Source organism: Botrytis porri (genome assembly GCF_014898465.1).
Source record: "Botrytis porri strain MUCL 3234 chromosome Unknown BPOR_026, whole genome shotgun sequence".
Classification (NCBI taxonomy): Eukaryota; Fungi; Ascomycota; class Leotiomycetes; order Helotiales; family Sclerotiniaceae; genus Botrytis; species Botrytis porri.
The window spans coordinates 178,534-196,209 of record NW_024066100.1 but is presented as its reverse complement, the minus strand read 5'-3'; the positions used below and the strand labels follow the sequence as shown (position 1 = coordinate 196,209).

Genomic DNA, 17,676 nt, shown 5'->3' with positions numbered 1-17,676 from the left:
TCCTCCTTTAAGTGGATAAGTTCTGCGTCGTATCAAAGCCCTAAATCTCAAGTGCTGGATGCTGGAACTTAAAATTGAGCATTTTTCTTGAAAGACTCCGGACTCGGAAGTCGATCCCTTGAATTTTTCAGTAGAGGTGGGCTAGTCCAGAGAAACTCGAATTAGGACCGAGGTGATACCTCCATTATGGTTTTCTTGACACGCAGATAGGATAGTAATGATCATCTAAACTCATACCAAACAAATCCAACGTACTTTTCTCCTCTTCCCGTCACCACACTCATCAAGCAATCCCAATCACCATCACCATCCCCATCCAAAAAAATAATCAAATCCACCATCATCATTATCATCATCATACAAACCAACCCTACAATTACGCCATAAAAAGATTTGACAAGATGTAAAAATAATTTCATTCCCCGTACTAGCCACAGTCTCCCAACTAGCAATACCTACCTAGCTAGACACAATTGTATTTTAGCACTGACCCTCACCCATCGAAAATTTACGCTTCAGGATTTGTGGCTGAAATACAGTCATGCAACAGTGAAGAACTTTGATGACTATCAAGCCACACAAGATGAAACAAGCTTGGTTGCCTGCTTCTAGTGCACTAACCTTGGAAGCTCTAGAGGTCAGTGTTCGAACCATGGAGTGCTGGTACTACCTTGGCACCACGAAAGTTTGAAAAGTAAAAATTATAGATACATGGGTAATAAGTAAGCATAATCAAATTAAGAAATGGCATATAGGGGATAAAGAAAAAATATTGCATATTATTATCAACCTAACTTATTTTGTCATCTCAAGCCACTCCATCCTATCCACAATTTCTCCGCCCCCTTTTCGATTCATCTTTTATCCCTCCTTCACTCCACCCCCGGAACCTCCATAACCCCCCTACCAAAAAACTCCGCCACCATCCCAAACTTATCTCCACTTCTACCAAGCATATCCAAAAACAAATCATGCCTTTCAGCCGTCTCATCCTGACCTCTCCTGATCGCCTTAATCGTGTCATTTTCCTTTTTACATGTTGGACAGTCTCCTTCCACATTGCCCTCGTCATCATTTTTAAGACATCTTTGATGGAAACTATGTTTACAAAGAAAATGGACCGTGGGAAGATCTAGTTGTGTGCCACAGAAAGAACAGCGTGTGGCGTTGAAAGTTTGAGGCTTAGTCGAGAGTTCGTTGATTTCTTGACGTTTAGTTTCCGTATCTGTACGATAAGAGGTGATCGTACGACGATTGGTGGCTATTTCTTCGCGTTCACGTTCGATGGTTTGTTGAAGGTAGGATTTCACCATACCCATGGTCGCTACTGCGTTGGTACTCAATGTTTGTATCACTTGCAGAGGTGCCATAAGTCCATCAGTGTCAATCTTTTCCAACACTGCGTCCAGTTCATCTCCGGCTTCTTCGAGAATTCTTGGGTCTGATGTGAAATATGCAAGAGCTGCTGGATATAATTGAGGCTCTTCTGGGCCATACTTTCGTAAAGCTTTGATAGCACCGCGAGTGTCCTTTGCAGCAGCATATGATCGGAAGATATCAAAACGTAAACCAGCTTGCTCACGAACAAGCGTAGTACCATCTTTGAAATCAGAAAGATGGGAAAGCAAAAGTACGTTGGAAATATCAATGGGAATATCTTCACCCTCGATGAGTTTTTTCGCTTTACTTTCCCATTCTTCACGATCACGTCCATTCTTTTCGTTTGATTTATGTAGGTACATCTCAAACAGAGTTGTATACAGATCAATCTTATCACGTTCTTTCAAGCCCGGCTCTTTGAGACATGCTTCCAAGAATACTATAAATTCCTCAGGATGATCCACGAAAGAAGAGAACGCAGTCCTTGGTTGCGGCGGGTTATAAGCCGGCGGCGGTGGTTCCAGATCTTCAATTACTTGACCATCAGCCGGTGGAGCATTAACATTGCTTACAGTGGCAGGTGAGGAAATAGTCGAATTATTCATAAAAGGGAGTGGAATCAAATCCCTCATGTTTGCAACAGCATTGACAGCGGCACCCGCGGCACCAGCCGCATACCCAGCATGCTGCACAGGGGCTTCTGAAGTAATAACAACGTCTTTCATTGGCCTGTAGCTTCCTGTGTAGTAGTCAATAAAGACCTGAGTTGTGTCTTTCGGACAATGCCCCAAAAGAACTCTGGCATATTTCATAAGAATTGGATAAGCCTATCAATGGAGTCAGTATATCTTGTAGTCATGACATGGATGACTTACAGCATCAGGATCTAATCGCCAAATATATTGTAGAGCTTCCGGGTATCGTTTCGAGTCTTCTATCAGAATATCCACTACTAACTCATGTTCACCATGCTTTTTCGCAAGGTAGGCAGCTTGTTCATAGTAACCACCTTGTCTGCACATTGTAATGGCGGTTTCGAGGTCAAATTTCAGATCACCTGGAGATTTGATGAACTTCTCCAATTTATCAATATCTTTTAATTTGGCATAGCAATTCAGAAGTAAAGTAGTATGATCAGCTGTTGCTTTGTGATGTTCATGAAGCTCTTCGAGATATTCAATCAGATTATGGATGCGTTGAGTATCAAGATACTAAGTAAATTAGCCACAGCCTCACAAAAATTCCCAAGTGCGACATACTTTTCGGATAACTTGTGATGGTTCAGTGCTATCAATAGCTTTTAGATATTGTTGCATGGCGCCATCGTAGTCTCCTTTTTGATATAAGAAGTCCCCCGATTTTCTGAAAATCATGTTTTGCTGCTTAGAGTCCATACCAGCCTTTTGAGCCAGATTGATTGCGTGAACGTAGAGATTTCTTTGGTACAGAGTCTCAAGTCTCTGTTGTAACGGCTTCTCATGATAACGATGTATCTATTATATTGTTAGCTTCGATCAAGATATTGACCAATACTACCAACCTTCCCATCTTGTGTCAACGTAAATAAATCGCCCCAAATCATAAACAAGTCTTTGACTTGCGAAACTAATGACTCCGAGTGGGCCACAAATTTTAGATCTGTATCCAATAAGGTGAATGTCGACGTGTTGAATAAATCATCTGCATGAGCCCCACCAAATCGCCGAATGGCACTGGATTTCGTCGCACTTGATGTTGCGGGGGGAGAGACTATCGCAACATAATCCCCATAAACTGCTACCAAGCTTTTTGGGCCATCATAACCATAACACGAATTTCGACCGTCGACTCTATAGTAATAGATAGCATCATCTCGGACGACTAATATATCACTATTCTTTTTATCCACTGTCATGCATCCCACACCACACCCAGAATCTTCGACCGGCCTAGCTGATTGATTTTGCGCTCTTCCTGAAATGACGAGCTTCACAAGACGTGAAGTCGTGGCGATGTACAAATTAACGAGTCGTTCTTCTTCTCGAAATGAAAGTCCAGTAATCGGTTCCTCGGATTCGTGAACTGTTCTTTGCTTCGCTCCCCTATCATGGATCAAATCCCCTCTTATAACGGTCACTGCACCATTCCCGAATCCCACAGCCAATTGTGAAAGATCGTCCATTGCGGTAAATGCAGATATCTGGTTTGAATTAGCGATCGATCCACATCTGCGGAGATGCCACTGACAGGAAATTGTTTCCGGCCATTTTGGATACTCAAACTCGATTGACATGTCGGTAAGCCCGTCTTCTTCACAGGTTTGTCCAATGCCCATACTTTCAGAATCGGTTCGTTTGATAAATCTTCCTAAAATACATCAGTGCCTGATGTTGTATCACCATACGTTGACACGCACAGCTATTGTAACCAGCAACGATGTGCCTTCCACTTGTTTCATATGAGTTATCGACCCAACATCGTGTGCTTGGAATGTTCGCAAGATCTTAAAATTTGAGGATAAGATTCGCACAATGCCATCATAGCTCCCTATGAAGAGGTTCTCGGAACCGGAGCATACGCAGCTTATTTCGTTGTTCTCGAAGAAGGATTTACTCTCGTCATCCGGCGGTTTGACTTGGCTGACCTCGAAGAAATCGAACGTTTTCCACTGCACTTTGTTAGTGTTGTTTGTATCATATGGAAGAATTGAACCTACAGAAGTTAAAGCCATGTTAATATTTCATCGCGTTCATAGCGGATTGTAGCAGTTGAATGTACAGAATAGCTTCGGTGAACACAAGGCTGGCCAGGGTGAGCTCAAGGCTAGTGCAGGCCGCCATCGGTGCACGGACATTTAATGTATGCATGTTTGTTTACATGTGGAAGGGACAACACCTCAATTTGCGTCTCATACCAGCTTTCTTACCAATCACACGGATATTCTTGTCTGCACGATTAGCTAAAGTGAAAAGGGGGGATGATTCAAAAGTCACGTTCTATTAACTATTGGAAGACAAGCTTCCAATTTCTCTCCCCAAAAGGAGAGTCTTGATAGATTAGAAATACATCAAATATACACCGCTACGTCCAGCCTAATGGTCAAGGGGAACCGTACTAAGTCTTCCATTGATTTCGTCTCCTCTCCCTCTCCCACCTTTCTTGCAATTCTATCCTTGCCATATCTTCATCGTCCCTGCAATCTGCACATAGTTGATATCTGGAGGTAGAAGTATAGGTTTGTGGCATGCAGCCATATCTATGGACAAAACCGAGTCCGCCCTCAGAAGTCTCGTCATCAGGATAACCTGTAGCTGCGTTGGCTAGGTCCAACTCCTCTATCCAAAGATCCGCCTCTGCCTTTGCCATTGCTTCAAACTTCGCAATCCTTGCTTCATTTCTCCGAGTTCTCTCCTCTTCGTTCACTTCTCTTTCAGCCTCCTGCTCCAATTTCATATGCGCTTGAATTGTTTCCGAGGATCTACTTCCACGAAAGCATGTCGCAGACCTCAAATTTCTATTCCATTGCTTCTCATTCTCAACTTCTTGTGTCTTTTCAAGTTCTTCTCGAATCCAAGTTCGTATTGCCTCGTCGAAATCCTTTCTCTCCTTATCCCACGGCGTTCCTCGCTTCCTCTCAATCCTCCCACGAGCGCTCTCGCGACTTCGTACTCTGTTCTCCCTATGTCTATTCTCGTTCATTTCGTGTTCCCTCCATGATCTATCTCATTCAGCACTTTCACGATCTTCTTCTTTCTTCTCCAGTCTGTATCTCTCTTTATCCTCCGGTGTTCTACTTAATAACTATCTTTCTAAATTACGCTTCTTTTGAGAGCTTGTCAAAAGTACAATTCGTCGGGTGCATAATCGGGCTGGCTGCTACGTTCCTTCTAACTTGTATGGCATGACGAACTAATATTTGCTGATTCAAGCGTAATGGCACGTAGGACTGACTGTTTGAGTTGGCGTATTCTGTTATTTCTCAACGTGTGTTCGAAGTTTGTGTCTGTCTATTTATGTCGTGTTAACAAGCATATACAAATCGAAACGGCTGATCATTTTTGAATTGAACTATGACTCGCCAAGAAGAACCTAGCGTTCGCGAGGATACTAATTTCTAGAAATAGTTTAGGATCGTCTTGTAGAATCGAGTGGTGGTGGTGCTGTCTAGGGGATCGAACGAACGAATGGATTGGAATAGGATAACTCAAGACTTGTGAGTAAAGATTGCGAACTGCGAAATGCTTGTGGTGAGAACGTTTGATATGTATGTTATCGCTCCAGCTCCGGATATTTCCCCTGGACCAGTGATTGGAAAAAGAGAATTAAGAAGGGATGTGAAGGACTTGAGCAAAAGGTAGTGCGTCCGAATATGTGATTCGACAGGTATTCTCGGAATGAACAGACATCCATGCTATCCACGGGTTCGCTGGTGAATATTGTGCGATCAAGTCTTGTAGTAACATATGCCTCTGTGATTTAAAAAACATCAATGTCTTGTCATATTACTATAATCCCGGTATCTGGTGGTCTAGACTCTATGAACTTCGCTATCTTGCCTCTACACTGTTACATCATTATAGCCATAGGTGCACATCAGATATCTGGAGAGATAAGTGTAGATTGACTGAGGAGCCCCATGCATTCAAGAGACCGAGCGATCATATATTTGGAGTTAATGGAGTATAAGTGCAACCTTCTATCCTAATACTATCTGACTTCATCCAGTACCATACAAGACTAGAATGATCACCTGTGCAGACCTTACATCCTGCCACTGATTCACGATCCCATCACACACTATCTTTCACACCTAGCTCGTGAATTATTCACCCACAAACCTTTCTTATGATTTCGCCACCTAATTATGATCCATACATCACGACTATCATATCATTTTCGCCAATTTTGCTGCCCCTGCATCTGCCATTATAACATACACATGCTCTTCCAAGCTTCCAATCCACCGACCCGCTCATCCTTTCTTCAATAAAACAACCACCCTTTCCTCGTTTCCTTCCATTGCCTTCCCCAACTCATTTCCCCATCCCTCATCCTCAACACAAAACCCCAAGAACCACCATTATCCCTACCCTCCCAATCATACATTCCAGGATCTCACTTTCTATAAAACCAACCACACACCTCGAGCATCACAACTTTCCATCGTCAAAACGCGCGAAAAGAAGGTTCCTATTATATGATATCACGTACCGGAAGCTGTCACGAATCCAGCCTTGCTCCTCTCCTCTTGTGCCATGCACTAACATACCCTCCTCGAATACCACAAAATCCCCTCAACCAACCCCCTCTCCCTAACCTCAACCCCTCAACCTCCATCCAAAATCTCCTTTCCTCCCATAAATCCCCAATCCTCCAAAACTCCCCTCATCAAACCACATATCCCAGCACATCTCAAACCACCTTGGACCCCCAACCCACAAACTCTCTTCCTTCCCTTCTCCTCTCCCACTTCGTCTCTTCCCTCTCCCGCTTCCCCTGCTCCATCCTCCATCCTCCACCCATCTCCCCAAGATCTCAACACACACCACACAGCCTTAAAACTAAAACCAAAACCCCACACTCTCACACAAATCCAAATCCAAACTCAAATCCAAATCCAAACACCAACACCAACTCATCTCTTCAACTCCTACAAAAAACACGTCGAATCAAATTCCCGATTTCCGATCCAAAAATACACTACTTTAGTATAATACAACATCATCTCTTACTCTCAATCCCAGCATCTCTCACCCTTACCACCCTCATCATCTCTCGTCCCCTCTTCCTGTCAAGGCACAAAATCTCCACTTCAATCCCACACACGCCACACACCACAAAACCCATCCCCCTATTCATCGCATGAAATACCGACGTATACCACCTCCATACAGTCACACGTCCACATCAGAGAAGCACACACATACCAACACCTAGTACCTACAGATACGATACGTGAATTTCTTAACCCAGCGCCTCCTACCAAGAATGATCGTCACGGATGAACAATTGGGTGTGCTATAGTCGTATGTAAGATCTTACATACCAGGAACTTACATGTCCAAAACTTAATTTTGGAATTCATTCAAAGTGTTGCACAGTGTTGCAGAAAGGACATAGTCTACGATTCAAAGATATTGTAGTCATGTGTACAGCCAATGTATTGATTTCATCTAGGTAGTTTATAATCTGGATTACACACATTGAAAAAAAAAGCTCCCAAGGCAAGAATGCTGCAAGGAAAAACGTCCATCCTTGTGACGCTATTGCTCAAATACAATTTGAAAGGTGAGCGACCCATCCTCGCTCTCATCATAAAACCATTATTTGTAGAACTCGTTGGTCATCTCTCTACTTCACTCTTATGCCCCAACCACCCCACCCATCTGTAGAAAAGAAACCCCAGCTAGAAAATCGCAGAAAGAAAAGCATGAGGAAGTAGCAATAATACAATCGACGTAAGCGTAAAGAGGGAAGTTGGTGCAGGGTGTGGAAGTATTCTCAATATGGTGCTTCATTCTTGTAAATATCTCTACAGACCGTTGAGAACGTTTTTACTGCAATATGATTAGCATGCATGCTATGATTCAATTGAAGAGACAATGACACCTACCAAGATCTCGTCATCCATGTTTGCGTCTCCATTGGTAGTTGCCTCAACAGCAGCATTTGTAGCTTGAGCATCGGTGCCAGTCTCTGCAGTCGCGGCGTTTCCGCTCTCCCAGTAATCTGCCATCTCCAAATCAAGTTCTTCAGCGGTCTTCTTTTTAGCTGGGCGAGCAGTGGTGGCACCGGCACCACCGCGGGAGCCTCTCTTTCCTCCTCTCTTGCCAGCTTGATCCTTGCTGTTTGCCTTGTTTGGTACAGCAGACTTTGGTTGCGATTTTGGCATGCTAGTAATTCGATCCGTAAGTCTCTTAGCAAGCTTCTCCTCCATAATGCTGGCGGCCTGGGCATCAACGAGAAGTTGAACCTATTGATGGTAAGTGAATGAACTTAAGTGCGATAACGAGTAGTAGAATTTACCCTCAATGATCTGTTGTCAACCTTGACACCATTGAGCTTAGATACAGCAGCGGCAGCATCACCTGGGCGATGGAAGGTGATATTGGCTTCGCCACGGCTAGCTCCGTTTGGACCATAAACTAGTTGAACGATCTTGGTGTGCAATTTTGCTTCGTGAAAGTATTCCTAATCATTGAAAACACATGGTGTTAGTTACTGAGAAAGAGGCACGGCAGGAACTTTCTTCGAAGTCGGCAGTCCACATAGAAAAAGGGCATTCGCGATGTTCCAAAAGGATTTCCGTTCCGAAACCTCCATGGAAAACAGCCAGCGAGCGAGCGATCAGCGTTAGTGATACTATCAGTATGCTTATTTAAAGAACAAATTCAACCAACTCGCACTGATGAACAGTCAACATGCTCAATCGGTAATATTGATCGTCGTATCCAACCGATGCGTCTCTGTGTAAGAGGTGTTCAGGTGCAACACGTCGAAGAATCATAAATTCCATAACTCATAAACACAAGATAGGTGCGACTGCTTCTCCATGAAATGACGAACACGTTCTTGGAACAAAGGCCCAAAAAGATGAATGCTGTGCTGTGCTATGCTGTGTTTGCTCAACCACTCTGCTCGCTGGATCTTTCTGTCTTGGCTTAACCCCTCTGAACTCTCTCCATTATTCTTGCCATGCAATGGCATGCCAGTCATAAAATTTACACCATCGTTCGTCTGCGCCAAGTTCGAAATCAGGAGCTTGCCAGGCAACCTGAAGAATTATTGGTCTTATGCAATCTGACGAGCTTGACTTCAATCCTACCAATGCATCAAGCGATTTGCGAGCAAAGGTATGAAGAAAGACTTTGTGATGGGTAATAGGGATGGGTCCTCGTATAGTCAAGGCCTTAGCCACTTCGACGAATCAAGAAGAGGCGTATAAAAATATCGATAAAAGTTCCTTCAAGGCCATAGACCTCAACGGCAACATACCTTAATCTGTTGTTCTGTCACATCATATGGCTGACGTAAAAGTCGTTAGCAATCGACCCTCGAGTAAGATGTGTCGAGATAGACATACCAAGTTGCTAACCACAATACGAGATGGGGCATTTCCTCCCGAGGGGCCAGCTGGAGCAGGCTTTACTGCACCCTTGACTGGCTTCTTGCTCTTGGATACACCTCCGACTGGAGCTGCAGTGGCGTTGCGACCACCTGGAGCACGTCCACCACGACGACTGCCTCCACGTCCACCACGTCCAGTGCCTGATGCTCTTTGAGTAGCAAGGATCTCATCGAGAGATTGACCGAGTTTATCAGAAGACATTGTGAAGCTTTTTGGGTTGGGAAGTGAGAGATTGGCTGATTATGGTTCGTAACGTTAGGTTCAAGTAATAGAGAGAAAGTATTGACCGAGTATGAATTGATCAATAATTTTCGAAGATGGGAAAGAAGCTAGCTGACTTTGAATTCTGATGCGCTGAAATGCGTTCTACGAGGATCAGGCTTTGGCTGAAGACGCGCCTGAAGGTGTTGTTATTATGGCAAGGGTAATTTGCGATTATCCAAAGCTGGATAGAGTCGCAAATCAATGGAGTTGACTTCTTTGAAGAATTTGTAGATTTTGAAAGTTATGAATAGAAAGGTATTGAAGATCGAGTTGTTGATGGATTATGTCGAAAGTGTCTGAAGTATTTGTTTGTTCTTGAAAGGAGGTGGAAGGAGGGAGAGATGAGTTTACTTTGCGACACGATTTGACGCTAGTACGAGGTTGAGTCATCATTTCTTCCAACACATGACTTATTTAACCCATTTCAGCTTAGATCAAGTAGCGTAGCTTCCAATATGTGCCCAAAGTGAATTCTTTCTACCAGAACCTTTGGATGATTTTCTTGGATCACGATTACACGTATGACTTTGAAGTTTGATTCCATTCGATTCGATACGTCAGGATCACTCATGTACTGGTAGGGCTACTTGGTAATCAATAGACAGATACATTGTTACAGTATAGGTGGGTATGGTATGTGCATCGTAGGAAGTTCTTCATATCTTCATACATCGTACATCAAGATGAATATAGTACAGCGAAATTGGGACTGGTCAAAATGGATTTCGATGCTATTCTCTCAAATATTCTGTCCCTTGTTTATATCGCAATCTCCTCAAATTACTACTCGGCTTCCTACTTGATCGACCAATTCTCCAGTCCAGTCACCAGAACGATCCTTGATTCATAATTGAAATTCATATAATAAATACAGGGCGCAAGATTGCAGCTCAGCACAATCTTGTAATATGTTCGATACATTGACTCTATGAGTAGGAGGATCAAGGTATGAAAAGAAACGCCCAAGAGTTTTCCGCATGGTTTTCCACGTAGCTTTCTAGCAACATCTGTCCAGCGATCCGCCATCAGAACTCCAGAACCCAGAAAGTACAAATGCCCAGAGGATTGTCGAAATATGTCGTACAGTCACCTCTCTGTCCCAGCTTCCCTATGGCCACATATATCCTGCTTCATGGTAAAAGCAGTCATCCTCTCAACTCAAAACTATCCTTTCCAATCATCTTCCTGCCACGTTTGCTTTGCTGTCTTGAGATGTGGAAGTGGAGCTAACTTTGCTGTCTGATTTGGGCTCTTCTACAGAGTTGATTTCGAGAATGTGGTAAAGGACAATTAAAAGCATTGCGGCTGAGCCGAGGAATATGGCGAGGCGGTAAAGTTCATCGTCGGAAATCATCTTGAATAATTGTTATTCGAATTGCGATTTGAAGAGAGTATTGAAGGAGGCCACGTAAGGTCTTTGAGAGAGAGACGATGAGTAGACTAAATAACCATTAGAATTTCTCTCCTTCCAATCAACAAACAGAAGATTTCCAAGGAAACATACCACGAAGCCTCGATATCTATATCAATTGTACTTAATTGTGATTGACTTTGGGTTTGTTGAGTCAACCAAGTCAAATAGATTGTGTCGCAACAGCTTCGCGGCTCCCATGTAATAAGGCCAGCTTGATGGAGCCAAAGTCAAAGCTTCACTCCCCTACTAGCCCCATTCGCTAAAGTAGCCATTAAATTTTAACCCCACCAAGATCAATCAAGTCCTTGATTATGATGGTTTTGATTTGAATTTCATCACCAGTCTAAAAAATACTACTTATTTCTTTAGTCACACATCAGGGGAATACAAACACAGTCTTTTCCGCACATCGAAACCCTTTCATTGAACCTGGTGCGTACCTGACCATCGACTGAATCAGTCATTTATACAATACACAGAGTTTTGATCATCAACAATCCGACAAAATGCCACCAAAGAAGGGAAAAGGCCAACCGGATCAGCCTAAAAAGGCGCCGACCACAGTGGCAGACAAGACTTTTGGAATGAAAAACAAGAAGGGAGCCCAGGCGCAAAAACAAATCGAGCGAATGCAAACTTCGTATAAAGCTGGAGGCACTCCCGATGAAAAGAAACGGCAAGCCGAAAAAGAACAACGAGAACGAGAAAAGATAGCATCAGAAGCAGCGAAGAAAGAGGCAGCTGAATTATTCAAGCCTGTACAAGTTCAAAAAGTCCCCTTTGGCGTCGATCCCAAAACAGTTCTCTGTCAATTTTACAAGAAGGGCCATTGTGAGAAGGGTAGGAAGTGTAAATTCTCGCACGACCTTAACATTGAGCGCAAATCGACAAAAATTGATCTTGCGCAAGATCCCAGAGAGGCAGAAGCAGAGAAGAGAAAGGAAGAAACTTCAGACGATTGGGACGAAGAGAAATTGCGCTCCGTTGTATTATCGAAGAAAGGAAATCAAAAGACTACAACAGAGAAAGTTTGCAAATTCTTCATCGATGCTGTGGAGGAGGGAAAATATGGTTGGTTTTGGACATGTCCAAATGGAGGGGACAAGTGTATGTACCAACATAAATTACCACCAGGGTATGTCACATCACTTCATTCAACTACTTGTGCAGCTACTGACCCCTACACAGATTTGTCCTTAAAACCAAGGAACAACGTGCTGCAGAAAAGGCTCTTATGGATAAATCACCTCTAAAGACACTTACACTTGAGGATTTCCTTGAGTCTGAACGACACAAGCTTACTGGCACATTAACACCAGTTACGCCAGAGACATTTGCTAAATGGAAAGCCGAGCGTTTGGACAAGAAGGCTGGTGAAGAACAAGCTAGACTTGCCAAAGAAGCTACTGGTCGTGCTATGTTCGAGAAGGGAGATTGGGAAGCCAGTGGAGATGAGGATGAAGGCGATGATAATGAGGATGATGCATGGAATATGGAGAGAATGCGACGAGAGACTGAGGCATTGCGTGAGAAGAAGGAGCAAGAGCGATTAGCCAACATGTATGGCGGAGCAGTCCCAAGTAGTAACGAAGTCGCACCTCAGATCGTCGAACCTGTAGCAAACGAGGAGGGGGAAGCCTCCTAATCAATTCAAGATACACGACATAAAAAGTCATTACTTGAAATCAATCTTTGAATTTTAGCGTCATTCGAGATGGGAATGTGCAATTGGATCATGGGATTTACGTTGGGCATTTTGTTTTCGTCGAGAACAGTCTTCAAAATTGAGGTTCATGGGACACCACTGTACACACCGCATCTTACCACCACTACAAGAATCAATTCTTGCAAGGATTGGCATCTGCAGCCACATGAGAGTTCACTCTAAAAGAGAATCAATCATCACTGTTCTAGCTAGTCGTGATATTTCCAGCACCACGTGTGATGGGTAGGTGGAGTCGATACAGGGAGACATTAATTCATGTACACTCAGATTTGCACTCCTTATTCAAAAAAACTTCGCCTCCTGTTCGACTTCTTGCCGACTGTTTCCATTCATCGCCCAATTCCTCCGAGTCCCAATCTCACCAATCACTTCATCATTTCATATTTCCAAGTAACTTATCCAAAGCTTCTTCTTCCCGGCCTAACAACAACTCTCTCCTCTCCCGTCATTCTCACTATATCAATTGTTAATTACATTTCGAATACCCAACGAAGCTATTCATGTTCAAGGATATAAGCTTACCCCTTTTCTACTTGTGTAGCGCCAGAGCCTTCCAGCATATCACGCGTGAACATTCCGAATCCCATTATTGCACCTAGTAGGATGCAGATTATGATATATCCTTCTTCAATTAGTATGCGCTCTGCGAGTAAGGAGTTTCGGTAGAATGAGATTGGATGGATGGAATGGATGAGATAGTTAATAGTCTTACCGTTACTATACATCCACATCATCATCACCGTATAAGAAATCGCAAACTGCACTCCATGAATCCCCGCTCTTAAAACTTGCTCCCAGACCTCGACGGAAATCCGTGGAATGAGCATCAACTTCCACTCTAAGATTCCAGCTCTATCCGCTGGCTTGGAATTCCCATTGTGTCCGAGGAGAAGCTTGTCCTCTCCGTCTTCATCTGCTGTTTCAAGGGACTTCTGCTGTGCACGATGTGTGTTCTTGGAGCGCAGATACCGATCGTAGGTACGTTGATAACGACGGGTTGTTTCGAGAATTATGGGCAGAAGGAAGGAAAAGAGACAGACGAGGAGGAATTGGATGGATGTATGGACTTGGAGGGAAGGGTGCAGGTAACAGGTTGATGTGGTGTGGAAGTTGAGAAGCATCTAGGGTAGACTGGTTTAGTATGGGGGTTGGCCGTTTGGAGTTGGGGAATATATAAATGGTATGGAGATATTAAGGAGATAAGGGGGAACTCACGGACATTTTGCACGGGGCATGGGATAGAGAAGTGTTCGCTGCGCTGGATGACATGTCCATGTCCATACCCATACTCATGTCCATATCCTTATCCATATCCATATTCATATCCATTCCAATTTTCTCAATCGCCTTGATAACCTGACTTAAACCTCTACCTATTCTATTATATCAGAACGCAAAGTATATCAAAGAAATCAGGAGCAGATTTATGCAAGATATGGTATTATACTTCCCCTCTCATTTTCAACCCATCCCTTTCCATGATCGTCAGTCAAGATTTCCTCCATACCTTACTACTTACATACATACTGCTCAAATACGCTCAAACACAGCAAACCCATATATAACTATCAAATAAATCGAGGTCTAGTGTCTCAAATTTCTAGATTTCGATTAATCAGTGCGAGTTGTGTCATGTGGCAACATAGACTGAAATGAAAATCTCATATCCGCTCTAAAACTATCGATTAAGCATTTATTTATTAGTCCTACATACTTACATATCTATTCACAACATCTCAACCCTCAAATGGGAATTCCCCCAATCGATAATAATGCGCGCATATTCGCGCAGGGAAAGTTGCGCTAATGTGCTCACTTTTTGTGGTGTGCTTGGCGGCATATTGGGGTATGGGATGGGTAGCTAGGAGCTGGTAGATTATGTTGGGGGGACACTGGACTTGACTTGTTGGTATGAAGGTGATGGATGAGATGGTTTGGTGAGATGAGGGTAGTTGAGGGAGTTGAGAAGGTTTCTTACTAAGCATGCTGTGGTTTTGGAGAGCAGGTGAGGATGTAGGTATGTGTGTCTATGTTGCTTGGGCTATGTGTGGAATTTTGGATGAGTGTTGTATTTATAGGTTTTCTTATCGGAATTGGTGTTGGTTGAAGTATAGGGAATTGGTGATTGGAGATTTATTAACTGGATTGGCTGCACTTTGTTGTTCTTTCTAGTGACAAATGATACTTGAATCTATCTATTCTCCGCAAAAGATCTCATTTAGCTCACGAACATCGTCCATGACTATCATCACTATTAGCTCCCAATCTATACCTATTAAAACACAACTCCCTATCCTCGAACATTACCGCACCCAATCAACATGCCCATCATCGACTCCAAAAAATACTCCTGGTATCGTGTCCCCATTTCTTCTTTTGCTTCTCTCATTTTGCTCTCCCACCTCTGGCTCCTCTGAAATTATCTCCCTACTCATCCCCCATTTACCTTCCTTCAACTAACCCCAAGAACCCACAGCGAATCATGTATCCGCGGGCACAGAGCAACAACATGTACGCATGCCAATCGACTACTGGTTTTAGTACGGAAGCCAGGACGTCCTATGCAGAATTGTGCGCATGAATTTAGAGGATGTGTTTGTGGGAGATTAGGGGGAGTGGGGGATTGGGGCGTGGATAGTGAGTTATTATTTTTGTTATGGAGGGTGGGAGAAGGGTGGATTGATGAGGTTCTGGGACGGGATATGAAGCTAATGTGTAAGAGTAAGGACCCAGAGATATGTTGAAGTCGACTGGCTGTGATGTGAGAGGAAGTTTTAATGTTAATGGTATTATGGGATCGGAAATGTCTCGAGGAAATGTCTCCAAGACGGAGAGCAAAAAGAAGGGGAGGAAAGTGAAGAAAGGTGGAATAGGTGATGCACAGAAGAACAAAGTCAAGAAAAGAGCCAAATATCCCACAACACCATCACGAGAAGAACCTCATCTCTATCCCCGAAATTCCCAGTGTCGGATCAGCGAGTTGTGCTAGAGAACAGCAGCTAAACTGAACCGGAATTTATCCTCGACCCAACACACACAGAAATATTCATCTCCAGCTCTATATCCATACCCGCTGTATCGAACTTCCTCCCTCCTATCACAACACTGATTCCTCGAGTACAGGATCATGCATTGCTTGCTCCTCAGACGACGTATATCGATCGTTTACCGAGCTGTATCTTCTACAATCAACAACAAAATGATCAGACCAATGTTAAAACATATTTGTGAAGTCCATTCTCGCAACATCACCGAATAAGATTCCCAAGCAATGCTAACTGAACAACATCGATTCCTTTCAAGGATAGTATCACAAAAGAGGAAATGAGGATGAGATACGAAACTTATGTACCGAAGCTAGGAGTATCGTCTGACTGGAAGTTCTCAGGAAAAATGTGAAGGTGCTAGAGTGTTAGTCCATTCGTAGTTAAAGTTGAACTCTTGTCACGCCCCACGACACCACTAGCGAGTGTTTAGGGTTACAAATGTTCTCAGTCTTACAATCAACCTCTACGGTAGAATTTTTGTTGTCAGGGTCATCAGATACCTGATAAAGTTGAAATTACGTTTATATTTCGCTATCTAATTCCGCTGAGTATGCTGTTGGGGCAAAAAAGAATACACAAAACACCCACACGCTTATACAAGTCGATTGACATTCTGAAATGGAGTACCTGACATCTCTGAGTTCTCCTGTAATCTCCTCTCCCATCTAATATCAGCCCTACAATCCTCGCAGACCCATTTCCGTTCATAGGGACGGTAAGACCACGGCTCCCTGTCAACAGGACCAGCCATACACCATCTTTTATGCACATAAGAATTACCGATAGAGGTTTTCAAATATTCTCGCTCTTCTGGCGGGAGATCGATTTTTCTCAGAAGGGTTGGAATCTCCAGCTCCATTTCCCATCTAGTCGCTTCAGCTTCCCATAATCTCTTGGTTTCATAATCTATCTCCCTTTTGAACAAAAATTCTCTGTCTACCTCACACTCAGCATCTCTCGCTTGTAACCTGAGATTATCTTTCACAGCCTCGTAAGCGATTTTTTCTTGCTCTAGAGTCTTTTTAATCGAGTTGCGTCTCTTCTTTCTCGTGACTCTTTTGATCAGCCCCGAATGCTTCTTCAATTCTTCTTCGCAACGTTCCTCACTCTTTACTATTTTCTCATCTTGACGCTTAAGTTCCTCAATAACTTCAATTTCCGTCCTCGTCAGATTCTCTTTCTTCGCTCTGATTACCCTAAGCCTTACATCTTCTGTCGCTAACCGCTTTCTCGCGTATGCATTCAATTGCTCTCTTTCAGTATCCCAAGGTCCCCTTGTCGCTTTCATCGTTTCTCGTACTCTCATACGTCTTTGGCGTCGGCGTTCAAGTGGAATTCGGTTAATGGTACCTACCGTGGCAAGCCCGTCTTCCATTCTTCGGAAAACCTCAGAATTGGATACACTTTGAGATGGGCCATCCTCTGGTATCGATGGCATGCGCGGTGGCTCGTCGAAGTCTACCCCGGCGAATCTCACGCACTTCCTCTTCCTACGTGGAGGTTCCATAACGTAGTTGGCTGTAGTTTGGTGAGGATCTCGTGACTTTCTGGGGCGGCAATTGATCTGAAGGAGAGGTTACGGGTGAAGAATATCAGTCAGGACTCAGGAGAAATGCTTGAAAGCGTATGTAATGATTTGTATGAAATTCTGTGGTTTTGAATATCGTTCGACGGAGTAATGGGCTGTTTTGTGTTGACTGATCCAAGATTAGGAAATCAATGTCCAAGTTTGAAGAAT

General features: G+C 43.4%; 8 protein-coding genes across 8 annotated transcripts; 2 read left to right on the top strand and 6 right to left on the bottom strand.

Moving 5' to 3' along the window:
* Positions 1 to 872: 872 nt before the first annotated feature.
* EAF01_011890 (uncharacterized protein) lies at positions 873 to 4,090 on the bottom strand (the record flags this gene model as incomplete). Its single annotated transcript, XM_038920148.1, has 7 exons — positions 873 to 2,207; positions 2,256 to 2,591; positions 2,640 to 2,873; positions 2,921 to 3,559; positions 3,607 to 3,726; positions 3,776 to 4,027; positions 4,076 to 4,090. 7 exons carry the CDS (start codon positions 4,088 to 4,090, stop codon positions 873 to 875), a joined length of 2,931 nt encoding a protein of 976 aa, XP_038764402.1.
* Positions 4,091 to 4,473: 383 nt separating this feature from the next.
* EAF01_011889 (uncharacterized protein) lies at positions 4,474 to 5,058 on the bottom strand (the record flags this gene model as incomplete). Its single annotated transcript, XM_038920147.1, has 1 exon — positions 4,474 to 5,058. The coding sequence occupies one exon, from the start codon at positions 5,056 to 5,058 to the stop codon at positions 4,474 to 4,476; it is 585 nt and encodes a 194-aa protein (XP_038764401.1).
* Positions 5,059 to 7,913: 2,855 nt separating this feature from the next.
* On the bottom strand, positions 7,914 to 9,688 carry EAF01_011888 (uncharacterized protein; the record flags this gene model as incomplete). The annotated part of the gene is made up of 5 exons (XM_038920146.1): positions 7,914 to 7,916; positions 7,973 to 8,332; positions 8,386 to 8,550; positions 9,355 to 9,384; positions 9,443 to 9,688. 5 exons carry the CDS (start codon positions 9,686 to 9,688, stop codon positions 7,914 to 7,916), a joined length of 804 nt encoding a protein of 267 aa, XP_038764400.1.
* Positions 9,689 to 10,831: 1,143 nt separating this feature from the next.
* EAF01_011887 (uncharacterized protein) lies at positions 10,832 to 11,395 on the bottom strand. Its single transcript, XM_038920145.1, has 2 exons — positions 11,256 to 11,395; positions 10,832 to 11,191 (listed from the first exon to the last, which is right to left on the bottom strand). Exon 2 carries the CDS (start codon positions 11,103 to 11,105, stop codon positions 10,929 to 10,931), a length of 177 nt encoding a protein of 58 aa, XP_038764399.1. The 5' UTR covers positions 11,106 to 11,191; positions 11,256 to 11,395; the 3' UTR covers positions 10,832 to 10,928.
* Positions 11,396 to 11,671: 276 nt separating this feature from the next.
* EAF01_011886 (uncharacterized protein) lies at positions 11,672 to 12,810 on the top strand (the record flags this gene model as incomplete). The annotated part of the gene is made up of 2 exons (XM_038920144.1): positions 11,672 to 12,300; positions 12,354 to 12,810. 2 exons carry the CDS (start codon positions 11,672 to 11,674, stop codon positions 12,808 to 12,810), a joined length of 1,086 nt encoding a protein of 361 aa, XP_038764398.1.
* Positions 12,811 to 13,311: 501 nt separating this feature from the next.
* Positions 13,312 to 14,396, bottom strand: EAF01_011885 (uncharacterized protein; the record flags this gene model as incomplete). The annotated part of the gene is made up of 5 exons (XM_038920143.1): positions 13,312 to 13,345; positions 13,414 to 13,513; positions 13,604 to 14,012; positions 14,107 to 14,264; positions 14,339 to 14,396. 5 exons carry the CDS (start codon positions 14,394 to 14,396, stop codon positions 13,312 to 13,314), a joined length of 759 nt encoding a protein of 252 aa, XP_038764397.1.
* A 624-nt stretch (positions 14,397 to 15,020) lies between these two features.
* Positions 15,021 to 16,144, top strand: EAF01_011884 (uncharacterized protein). The gene is made up of 3 exons (XM_038920142.1): positions 15,021 to 15,244; positions 15,368 to 15,528; positions 15,618 to 16,144. The coding sequence occupies exons 1-3, from the start codon at positions 15,213 to 15,215 to the stop codon at positions 15,878 to 15,880; spliced, it is 456 nt and encodes a 151-aa protein (XP_038764396.1). The 5' UTR covers positions 15,021 to 15,212; the 3' UTR covers positions 15,881 to 16,144.
* Positions 16,145 to 16,530: 386 nt separating this feature from the next.
* On the bottom strand, positions 16,531 to 17,445 carry EAF01_011883 (uncharacterized protein; the record flags this gene model as incomplete). The annotated part of the gene is made up of 1 exon (XM_038920141.1): positions 16,531 to 17,445. One exon carries the CDS (start codon positions 17,443 to 17,445, stop codon positions 16,531 to 16,533), a length of 915 nt encoding a protein of 304 aa, XP_038764395.1.
* Positions 17,446 to 17,676: the final 231 nt, after the last annotated feature.